The 12,468-nt window shown below is 36.4% G+C and overlaps 1 protein-coding gene across 1 annotated transcript in view; it reads right to left on the reverse strand.

Annotated features, from left to right (window-relative positions):
- The window catches only part of PLA2G4A (phospholipase A2, group IVA (cytosolic, calcium-dependent)), a 174,733-nt gene that overhangs the window by 38,798 nt on the left and 123,467 nt on the right, over window positions 1-12,468 (reverse strand). Inside the window, exons 11-13 of the mRNA XM_010853064.1 lie at window positions 6,984-7,121; window positions 6,803-6,895; window positions 2,166-2,237 (exon numbers count right to left, since the gene is read on the reverse strand). Coding sequence (XP_010851366.1) covers window positions 2,166-2,237; window positions 6,803-6,895; window positions 6,984-7,121 — 303 coding nt within the window. The remainder of the gene's footprint in view (window positions 1-2,165; window positions 2,238-6,802; window positions 6,896-6,983; window positions 7,122-12,468) is intronic.

Consider the following 12,468-nt stretch of genomic DNA (forward strand, 5'->3'; position numbering starts at 1 on the left):
AGAGACATTACTTTGCCAACAAAGGTCCATCTAGTCAAGGCTATGGTTTTTCCAGTGGTCATGTATGGATGTTGAGAGTTGGACTGTGAAGAAGGCTGAGCGCCGAAGAATTGATGCTTTTGAACTGTGGTATTGGAGAAGACTCTTGAGAGTCCCTTGGACTGCAAGGAGATCCAACTAGTCCATTCTGAAGGAGATCAGCCCTGGGATTTCTTTGGAAGGAATGATGCTAAAGCTGAAACTCCAGTACTTTGGCCACCTCATGCAAAGAGTTGACTCATTGGAAAAGACTCTGATGCAGGGAGGGATTGGGGACGGGAGGAGAAGGGGATGACAGAGGATGAGATGGCTGGATGGCATCACCAACTCGATGGATGTGAGTCTGAGTGAACTCTGGGAGTTGGTGATGGACAGGGAGGCCTGGCGTGCTGCGATTCATGGGGTCGCAGAGTCGGACACGACTGAGCGACTGAACTGAACTGAAGACAAGGAAGCCAATCTGAAAAGTTTATCCATAGCATGATTCCAACTAGATGACATTCCAGAAAGGCAAAATGATGGAGACAGTAAAAAGATGGGATTGCCAGGGGGGTGGGGGATGGGAAGCAGAGGGATGACACTAAAATGTTAGATATGTGTCATTATACATTTGTGAAAACCTGTAGAACACACAATATCAAGAGTGAACCCGAAAGCTTAGATTTTGGGTGATAATGATGTGTCAGTATAGGTTCATTGACTGTAATAAATGTACCTCTCTAGTACAGGATGTTGAAAGTGGTGGAGGTGATGTGTGTGGATACAGGGAATATATGGGAATTCTCTCTACTTTTTGCTCAATTTTGCTGTGAGTCTAAAACTACTCTAATAAATAAAGGTTATTTAAAAAGAAAAAAGAATATTAAGAGCTAATAAGAAGTCCTCAAAAACACCCTAAATACCATTCTCCAATGTTGGCTGGTATTGAAACCAAAGCAGCCATATTCAGAGGGTCCTTGAGCTTCTCAGCTTTAAGATAATCTGCCAGTACTGGTAGAGGTGATCAAATGTACTGATGATTTTGGCCATTTACCTAATAATCAATAAACCATTATTAATCTACTTGATGGTCCCAACATCAATACAAAATTAATTCTGTAAGTGGTAGGCATATGCTGTCCATCATTTTTTCTATCCCCCTTCATTAAAAGGAAATTCAAAATAGAAGGGAAAAGACCCGAACAACTGACAAATAACAGCCTGGCTCTGAAAAGAGAACTTTAATTTCAGTGTTGATTCAGCAAAGATAAAACAGCCTCTTCTAATAGCCTTACCTTAGCTGATGGAGTAATTAAGTTTTGGACAAAAAAGTATTTAATCTCTTTTAAAATCTAGATGATTTTATTCAAACTATAACAGGACATGTTCATCTAGTTGTTGTAAAATCTTCTTGTTTTGTTTTGTTTTTTGGTTTTTGAGCTATTGGGAACATTTGCCCAAATGGCTCTGTCCAAATGTAAAATCATTCCATTTTACCATAACAATTGCAACAAATATGCCAGATCTTTTCCAGAGCTCTTCCCTGACTCCACACGGACTACCGTGATCCACACAAGGTGAAAACTGCCTTGTCAAGGTGTAAAAGAACCTGTTTATACAACAAAGTGATACATGAAACACAAAGTTCTCAATAAATCTACTCCATCACTGATCCCCTTTGAGAGAGAAGTTTGGCAATGGGATATAAAGCTCAGGAATGGAGTGAGAACTTAATTTTTCAAATGTTACTTAATAATAAGATTTTAAAGGATGAAACTTTACTTATTAAAGCTACATAAAAATGTTCCCACATCACCATTTCTATGCTTAGAAACCTAGTGCTCTAATCAGATTTGACACAGAATTTGGTATTTCTGTTATGCCATCTCAGTTTGTTCTCTGTTCAACTGATAAAATTTTTGAGGTATATAAAATAAATGGAATAAGGCATACTTACATGTTGCATATTTTGTTGCATATTTTATTTCATATATGGCATTGATTCTCTGTCTGTATTGAAAGCTACGATTCTATCACTCCGTGCCTTAAGCAGAGACTACCATTAGTATCTTGAGTGAGAAAATCAGACAAAACATTCATAGTCTTTCCTAATGCAGTTCTTCCAGAGGAGTTTCCAGCTCTCTTACCTTTGGGTCCTTGTGATTCGTCATCACTGTCTGAGCTATCATTACTCACAATATGCTTTGCTGTAATATTTTCTGTGGAAAGAAAACAAAACAATGAAAGAATCTCAGGTGTCAAGACTCACAGTGAAATTTACTATAAGGAAGTACTCTCAGCAAGACCACAGTGAGCTCTACTAGACTTCTCAGTGTAAATCTAGATCAATGTAGTAAATTTAAATGTATTAGATTTATGAGTATTTTTCATACATATATTTTCTACATATCAGAAATAGCCAGTTTGGATAAAATGGAATTATAAAAAGTCAGATGCTTTTTACAAGGGCAACAAAAATTGAAACAATCCAAGGAACAAAGTATATAAAAGACAAAATATAGTAGCAAGTGGTTAAGTATGAGAGTTTGGTATCACACCACCAGAGGGATGGTACGGGGAGGGAGGAGGGAGGGGCTTCAGGATGGGGAACACGTGTATACCTGTGGCGGATTCATGTTGATGTATGGCAAAACCAATACAATATTGTAAAGTAATTAACCTCCAATTAAAATAAATAAATTTATATGAAAAAAAAAATTTCTCATTGGAAAACAAAATGTCCCAGAGCACAAAAAAATAGTTTAGAATTTATTCATATGTGATTTAAAGGGGAGAATTTTTGTTTGTATTAATTCTTACAGGAAGAACAGCTTGATTATAGAATTCTTATTACCCAAAAGATACATTTTTCTTTAATTAAATATGTGAAAATGACGTTTATGATAGTCAGTATAGGGTGAAGCCAAAATCTACAATGGGCTACAACGGTTTTACTAAGATGAATGAAGTTACTAATATGAGGGGACTTTTTACTAAATACTAATGAATATTATCTACTGAAATGTGTGTTTTGGTTTCAATTTGTGCTTCTTCAGAATGTATTAAGAGAACAGTTACAAAAACTAAAATAGAAACCATAAAGCCTTAAAGATAAGAGTAAAATTTAGCATTATACCTAGCTCTCTTTTTTCAAGTAAAAAAGTACCCAAATTATGGAATACACAGACCATTTTATAATCATCATTTATAGAAAAATTAAACTTTGAGAGAACATTTATTTTACATGAAATCCTTTTCTGTAGAGTGACTTTTTTTTTTCCTTCTATTAGTCAATAGAATTTTTATTTTTTTGACTGACTTCAAATTTATAGTTTTCAGTGATAGAACCATTTGGGCTTTTAAACTCAGAAAAATGTAGGTATAACATTTGGTTTGCTCATATTACACTCCAATTGACCTTAAAATCTTTCTTTGAAAGAGAAAAATGAAACTAAAACCACCTCTGAGCATCCCTTTAAGAGGCAGAGTTTAGCTGGCCAATGGATGAAAGGGTCACCAGGAGTCCTGAGATTCCCCTCAATCACTCACCTCTCTGGTCTCATTCCTGGAAACCCTTCCCTAATCTGAGGTAACATGCATCCTGCCGGCCGGGGGTTCTCAGGACACAATATTCCCCTTAATTCTGACACACAGTGAAAGTAAAAAAGCTGCCAACCACTGGTCTCAAAGGGGACATCTAACAAAAAAGAATATTCTCAAGAATATTGAGTATAAACATTCTCCTTTTCCTCAGCCTTCAGCTATTGTCTCATCCAGCCTCAGATGTGTTGTTTCAGTCCTATTCTCTTCCTGTCTTAGGAAGAAAAAGCAACAAACCACGGGTTTATCTGGATTATTCAAGAAAGAGCAAGAGAAGCAAGCCTCACAAAAGGCAGCAATTCTGTTCTTTTTCTCTCCTTTTTATCTCTTGACTGAAATCTTCACATAGCTTAGAGAAGAATTTATTATACCCACAAAATTAAAGGTGAGAACAGGATATTCATCTGGGATACAGTGTTCATTAAAATAAGTCACTGTCAGAGCATTTCAGCATTAAACACTTTGCCTTGCAGTTACCCTTAGGAGCATGTGGCTCTGTGGTTAAGGTCAGACATCGCTCCAAGTTCCACCAACCTTGGCTGCTTGTTCCCTGCATGATGCTCAGAAGACAGGAGCAAGTTAAAGGACAAAGTGCCTCTTTGGTTGTTTTTATTTTTATTCTAAAGTCTTTGACTCTAGGGATATCATAAGATCAGTTTCACATTATTTATTAAGAATTACACCCAAAATATTAAGGACTATAGAAAATTGCTGCACTTAATATATATATATATATATATATATCTCACATATTGAAAATCAACTCTTGCAGGAAGAGTGACTTCACACTTTTTAAAAGTCAAGTTGGGGTACATCAATTAAAGTTATAATTGCATTTGTGTTTTGCATATAGAGCTTAATTAAATCAGCTGTCATTGTCTGCAATAACTAAGGACAGTTTATTAGAAAAAAAATCCTACAATAAGTTGTTAACATGCAAGTATTTTTCAAAGAGATTGTTGAAAAAGTCATTTATGTTGTTCTGTTAACTCTGAAATAGATGTGGGCTACTTCAGAGGCACAGAAGAGGAGATAGAGAGGTACTTTGTTGATCTCCAGGATCCTTCTCCCCAGACCCTGCTGGGCTGGCCCCAAATTCAAATTCAGAATTCCCCTGACCCTTCCTACTTCCAGTCAAAATAGTCATAACAAAAATTCGGTGTTGACTACGATACAGATGGCACGGCACTTGAGAGATCCTGAATGTATGCTTTGTGTAAATCAAATTTATTCATTAAAGATAACATGTTTCTATGGCATTAATATTATAACAAATGAAAACTACTGGTCCTCAATTGAGTTTGTCTACTTTTTACAAGTTGTATAAAAATTACTTTTAATTTATTATGGGCTCGTGAGTTAGATTTGAAGAAAATTATTAGCAGTAGTTTATTAGCTGTGATTTGAAATATTTTTTTCATGTTTTTGGTATGAATTAGCTATAAGAAGTTAACAGAATTCTAATGAGGTAGTATTGAAGAGGTAAATAAACTATCAAGCTTGAATTTAAGTATCATATTGTGTTCAACTGTTGATGAATCTAATCGTCCAAAAGCTGCCCTTATTCATAAAAGGAGAACAGATCCCCCTAGACTTACGATGGAGTTACATCATCCCAATAAGCCTACTGTAAGGGGAAAATTTTGCCAGATGCATCAGGCATTTTTTTTTTTAATTTTTTTTACTTTACAATATTGTATTGGTTTTGCCATACATCAACATGCATCTGCCACGAGTGTACACATGCTCCACATCCTGGAGAGGGAGAGGGGGATGATTTGGGAGAATGGCATTAAAACATGTATAATATCATATAAGAAATGAATCACCAGTCCAGGTTCGATGCAGGATACAGGAAGCCTGGGGCTGGTGCACTGGGATGACCCAGAGGGACGGTATGGGGAGGGAAGTGGGAGGGGGGTTCAGGCATGCATTTAATACATCTAATCTACTAAACACCACAACTTAGTCTAGCCTACCTTAAACATGCTCAGAAACTTACATTTAGCCTACAGTTGGGCAAAATCATCTACCACAAAGTCCACTTTATAATAAATGTTGAAGAGCTCACATAATTTATAGAATGCTATACTGAAAGCAAAAAACAGAATGCTTGATAGGGTGCAGATGGTTTTAAGTATATGGGTTGTTTACCATTGTGATTGCATGGCTGACATGCCTGGGAGTGGCAGCTTGCTATTGGGAAGGAGTATCGTACTCCCAATCTTATCGCTAGCCTGAAAAAGGTCAGAACTCAAAATCTGAAGTATGGTTTCTACTGAGTAATGTCACTTTTGCACTGTCATACAGTTAAAAACTTGTCAGTTGAACCATAGTAAGTCAGGGACCACTTGTATTCTCTAATATGAATAGTATGTTTTGATATATAATAACTAAAAGGAATAAAGATGCTCTAGTAAAACTGATTCCACTGTAGATATATACACTGGAATACTACTCAGCCATAAAAAGGAATGCGTTTGAGTCAGTTCTAATGAGGGAGACAAACCTAGAGCCTATTATACAGAGTGAAGTAAATCAGAAAGAGAAATATAAATATCATATACATAGATCATACAAATATACGGAATCTAGAAAGATGCTACTGATGAATTTCTTTTCAGGGCAGCAATGGAGAAACAGGCATAGAAAACAGACCTAAGGACACGGGGAAGGGGAGGGGAGGAGGGAGAGGGTAAGATGTATGGAGAGAGTAACATGGAAACTTACATTACCATATGTAAAACAGATAGCCAATGGGAATATGCCATATGACTCAGGAAACTCAAACAGGGCTCTGTGACAATCTAGCGGGGTGGGGTGAGGAGGGAAATGCAAGGTACCTGGGTGTACCTATGGCTGATTTTTGTTGATGTATGACAGAAAACCACAAAATTTTGTAAAGCAAATATCCTTCAATTAAAAAAAGTAAGGGGCAAAAAAAAAAAAAAAAAAAGGATTCTCAGGAATCAGTAGTTTCTATGAACTCCACAACCTCAATGTCAAAACAATAGTTAAGAGGTAAAAGCATATATTTTTAGCAAATAATTATGTTGATTCATCTAAAATATTGATAGCATTAGAATAATTACAATTTTATGAAGATTTAACTTTATATGTATGTGTTAATGAAGTTTATCAGTATAGTATAATTATGATCAATGCAAGCATGTTTTTACAATACCTAGTTCTTCTTCCATTGTGGAACCTTTACTTTGTGATCCAGAAACTCCCAAGACTCTGTTGAACAATATAGAAAAGGCACTACCCCAGACACCTAAAGAAGAGCAAACACAGAATATGACTTAGAATGTACCAAGATTCAAAACAGTCAAACAAACTCATGGTAGATTGGGATCACTTACCCATTAAGAAATGCAAGGGGTTTTCTTCGTATTTCTTTACAACTGTTCCCATAAAAAATTTGCTTCCAAATAAGTCAGGCGCCATAAAAGTACCATATTTAGCCATGCCAATCTCAAATGGACTAAATTCAACCCAATCTGAAATGATTTTTAAAAATGCAATCCATTACTAGAAAAATACTACAGAGATATACACACAGATTACTCCAACACTGGCATAATTATTCTCATTCATTTAAAATATTTTTAAAAATTAACAACTATCTATCATGTATATGAGAGTGAAAAGTGTTAGTCACTCAATTGTGTCTGACTCTCTGCAACCCGATGGACTGTAGCCTGCCAGGTTCCTTTGTCCATGAGATTCTCCAGGCAGGAATACTGGAGTGGGGAGCCATTGCCTTCTCCAGGGGATCTTCATCACCCAAGGATTGAGCCTGGGTCTCCTACATTGCAGGCAGATTCTTTACCGTCTGAGTCATCACGGGAGGAGAAGGGGGTGACAGACGATGAGATGGTGGATGGCATCATTGACACAATGGACATGAGTCTGAACAAACTCCAGGAAATAGTGAAGGACGGGGAAATCTGGCATGCTGCAATCCATGGGGCAGCAAAGAGTCAGACACGTCTTAGCGACTGAACAGCAACGAACAACCATGTGTATGACATATAGAAATTGGGGAGGAAGCTCACAGATGAATAAGATGAGAACACAGAAGGATTCCTTACTTTGCACAAATTGAATATCCTTTGGCATTTAAAAACTCAGACATTTATTATAAAGTCCATCTTAATTAGACAGTTTTAAAACTGCTGACTCAGATGTTTAAAATACATGGAGGAGACAAAAGAAATTAAACTCTTTCTGATAATGGAAGCAGACTATAAAAATGGAAGAAAGTGGTGTCTAACATTTGCCTTTTCTTCATCTTTCCTTAATTTTGCTTATTAACCATTATTTTAACTCAAAAGATTACAAAGCAAAGCTTTTATATTGTATATATTCAGAAATGCATAGGAATAGAGCCAACAGAGTTTATTTTCTCAGAGCAGAGGCGCTGCAGCCAGAAACTTGGGCTCAAATTCTGTTCTGTTGTTTATTAACTATGAAGCTTTGGGTAGATTACGTGTGTTCTCTGTGTCTTAGTTTCTTAATCTGTAAAATGCTAATAAAATCAGTAGATAGTTTGCAAGATTTTGGGAAGGAACCAATGAGTTAAGAAACTTAAAGAACTTAGAAGAGGACATAGTACATTTTAATCACTCAGAAAATAGTAGCCACTATTATATTTCATGTATTCCTGTGGTTATAACTATGTCTAAAAATCATCTGAATCTTAATATATCCAAACAGAATTCCTAGCTCTGAATCCCACTTCCTTGTCAGTCTCTCAATCTTGCCCTTCTTCGTAAATGGTACTTCTTTTCATATATTCATACCACCATCCATACTATCCTTACCACACTTTAGAATAACTTTTTAGAGTTTAGATTTTTTTTGATGTGGAAAAAGTTTAAAGTCTTTATTGAATTTATTACAAGATTGCTAAATGTTGCTTTTTTGGCCACAAGGCATGTGTGATCTCAGCTCCCGGACAAGATGGCAAACTCACACCCCCTGCATTGGAAGGCGATCACTTAACTACTGGACTGCCAGAGAAATCTGGCAGGATTTTTCTTGATGGTCCTTTTTCTCTTATATCTCAAAGAGAAAGAAATCAAGTTCTGTAGGCTCTATCATCAGATGTGGTTAGAAACTGGCTAGTGATCCACTTGTTCACCAAGACCATACTGGTATAAGCTGCCATACTCTCCCCTGGATCCTCACAATAGCCTCTTAAAACATCTTCTCTATTCCCCTACTATCTTTTAGATACCCTGTTGCCAGAATGAATTTTTAAAGATACAAATCACAGCATACTAATGCCAGTTGAAAACTTTCCAATGGCTTCTTATTTACTGAAATAGAAACACGGTCGAGAAATGTTCATGATGGTCTGGCTCATGCTCCCTGACTGACCCATGTCCTAAACAATCTTCTAGCACATTTTGTCTTGCGTATTCCACTTCAGCCACATACCTTCTTAATTTTCTCCAAGAGACCAAGCTCATTCCCACCTTGCAGCCCTTATGCTCACTATTTCCTTCTGTAATCATAAGGCTTGCTCCTTTTTACCCTTTAGTTCAAAGTCTTTGTTGACCATTTTCTATGGAATCCAACTACCATGCATCCCTGCCTAACCCCAAACCCTCTGTCCTCCTTTTTCATCTGTTTTCCCCTTTCTAAAATTTTTGCATCTTTAACCCCTTATCCAACAATCTAAAATCCAAATAACTCCAAAATTCACATTGGATTTAGCTATTGGATTTTGCAATTCCTTTGCTATTCATTCGATGGTAAAATTTGCCCTGAACTCATTTAGTAGAAAACCAGTCTTAATCTTTATATGAGGCTTAATCTTTACATATCCCACTCAATGTGAATATCAATACATCCCACTGGAGAAATCACTATTTGATTATAAGACCCCAGTCAGACATTGTGGAATATATATTATAAGCACATATAATATGTAGTGTAAGTATATTTTATAACTTCAAAATCTAAAGTATTCTGAATTTTAAAACATCTGTCCTCAAAGTTGTGGGAAAAAAATCATGGATATGTATGTTTTTATTATTTACTCAATAATATAGAACGTTCTACTTTTGTAAAACAAGTTATAAACCACAATTGTGATGAGAACACAATGCAATTCAATTCACATCAAAGCCAAATGGCACATATACCCTTCATGACAAAGTGGTATGTTTTATAATGATTTACATAGAGTTAGTGAGACATGACTAGCAATGAATCAGAGACCATTAGGAAACTTTATGTATCACCACAAGTAAATTCTTATCTGTGAGTTTCACACCCTTATCCACAGTACTGAAACAAAGATTTCCTGGTTCCTACTTCTCCAGCAATCTCGTCTTGTTTAATGCTGTGGTTTTGGGCACACAGTAAAGAGAGACATTTTTGAGAGGCAGATTTGCTCTCTGATCCTTACTGAAGAAGTCACCATGGTATTTTGACTACTATTTCTCTGCTGCTGATCTAGTACATTTCAAACTTGAACTTCTCTCATGAACCTCCATCTGTTCGTCTCCAGCTCCCTGCTGTGCATTTATACTTGAGGATGCTGTCATCACATCCCACTACACTTGCCTGGAAAGGAATTCATCACCTTTCTTCCTGGTCTAGCTCACCTGTTTGTATAAACCATGCTATCACAGCCCAGAAAAAAACTCTTAACTGAAATCACTCCTATACCCACTCACATCAAATCCATCCATCCATCACACATCACACTGGTAATATTTAAGCTTTTCACATGCATCTTCTCCTCTGTGTCCTTATCAGTATCTCCCTAGTTCTAAGCCCTTATTTACAAAAACATAGTAATACCACGGCTTTTAGTTTCTTTCTGTGCCAAGCTACCCATATGAACTATTAAAATACCTTTTTTTTTTTTCAAAAACACAACTTAAATAGCTTCCTACCAAAAATCATTAAATGTTTCCCCTTATCATAATTGAATAGAAACATTTCTATCTGGAAGTCAAATCTTTCTATATAGCTTGACACTAATGGTTTTTCCAAATATACCATCTACTCTTCACCAGTTCATACATTAACCAAATCTAGTGTCTTTTTACTGCTCGCTGAAACATACCTTTGGCTTCCCTTCTGAGCATTTTCTTATACTGTTTTACACAAAGATGATGTTTCACCCCCAATTGGTAGATCTTTCCATGTTCAACTTGAACCTGAGTTCTACCACCTTTATGACGTCTTTCTTACAATGACACTAAATCTCTAATATCTTACATTTTATGTCAGGTCTATATACTCTAACAGACAACAGCATTTTATGTGTATTTTTCTTGCCAATAGGAATGGAATTTTCTTGAGGAAGAGTACTATGTTTTTCTTCTGTAATGTCTGTTAAGGGACTTAACATGATGTGAAGTTGTAAATTATGCTCAGTAATTGAAATTCACTGACAACACAAATTAAAGTTTGAAATCCTATCAGAAATGTAGTGAAGTAGAGGAGTCAAAAATATGTAACCAATTAAACAACTAACGTTTATTTGTTTAAAGTCTTCAAAAGGTTAAAGTGTTTAAAACTTTTCTGAGAGAGAAGAAAAACATTCTCTAGTATTATTGAAATAAAGTTGATAAAACTTCTGTAAGCTAAGATAACAGGGATCTTTGACTTTTTATAATATAATTCAAATAATATTTTAACTTTTTTCCTGAATAGCCGATCCATTTTAATCCAAGCAAATTTTAATGGCATAAAGTATAGACATGTCTCTCTCTTTTTTTTTTCCCACAACTCAAGCTCTTTGAACATTCATAACATGCCCCTTTGAATGTCTTATCTGCGTACAAAATCCACATAACTAATGCTTCATGGTTTTGTCCAACTCTGTTGGAAGAAACCACTTGAACCTCCTTATCATAGAAGCTTAACAATGAAGGTTAATGGGGCTTCTCTTATCTCGGTAACGATATCTCAGTTAGGCAGCTGGCCCGAATCAGGCACATTCATGTTGAAAGACTACTAATTGAACATAAAGTAGCCTTTTCTTACTCTAGATGAATCAAAAATATTCACTTGCTAAAATATTATTGTGAAGTCAAGTGGAACTTAGAAAGCATCACTACCAACAAAGCTAGTGGAGGTGATAGAATTCCAGTTGAGCTATTCCAAATCCTGAAAGATGATGCTGTGAAAGTGCTGCACTCAATATGCCAGCACATTTGGAAAACTCAGCAGTGGCCACAGGACTGGAAAAGGTCAGTTTTCATTCCAATCCCAAAGAAAGGCAATGCCAAAGAATGCTCAAACTACCAAACAATTGCACTCGTTTCACACGCTAGTAAAGTAATGCTCAAAATTCTCCAAGCCAGTCTTCAGCAATATGTGAACTGTGAACTTCCAGATGTTCAAGCTGGTTTTAGAAAAGGCAGAGGAACCAGAGACCAAATTGCCAACATCCACTGGATCATCGAAAAAGCAAGAGAGTTCCAGAAAAACATCTACTTCTGCTTTATTGACTATGCCAAAGCCTTTGACTATGTGGATCACAATCAACTGTGGAAAATTCTGAAAGAGATGGGAATACCAGACCACCTGACCTGCCTCTTTAGAAACATGTATGCAGGTCAGGAGGCAACAGTTAGAACTGGACATGGAACAACAGACTGGTTCCAAATAGGAAAAGGAGTAGGTCAAGGCTGTATATTGTCACCCTGCTTATTTAACTTATATGCAGAGTACACCATGAGAAATGCTGGGCTGAAAGAAGCACAAGCTGGAATCAAGATTGCCAGGAGAAACATCAATAACCTCAGATATGCAGATGACAGCACCCTTATGGCAGAAAGTGAAGAGGAACTGAAAAGCCTCTTGATGAAAGTGAAA

This window comes from Bison bison, unplaced genomic scaffold (assembly GCF_000754665.1).
Source record: "Bison bison bison isolate TAMUID 2011002044 unplaced genomic scaffold, Bison_UMD1.0 scf7180017864322, whole genome shotgun sequence".
NCBI classification, from domain to species: Eukaryota; Metazoa; Chordata; class Mammalia; order Artiodactyla; family Bovidae; genus Bison; species Bison bison.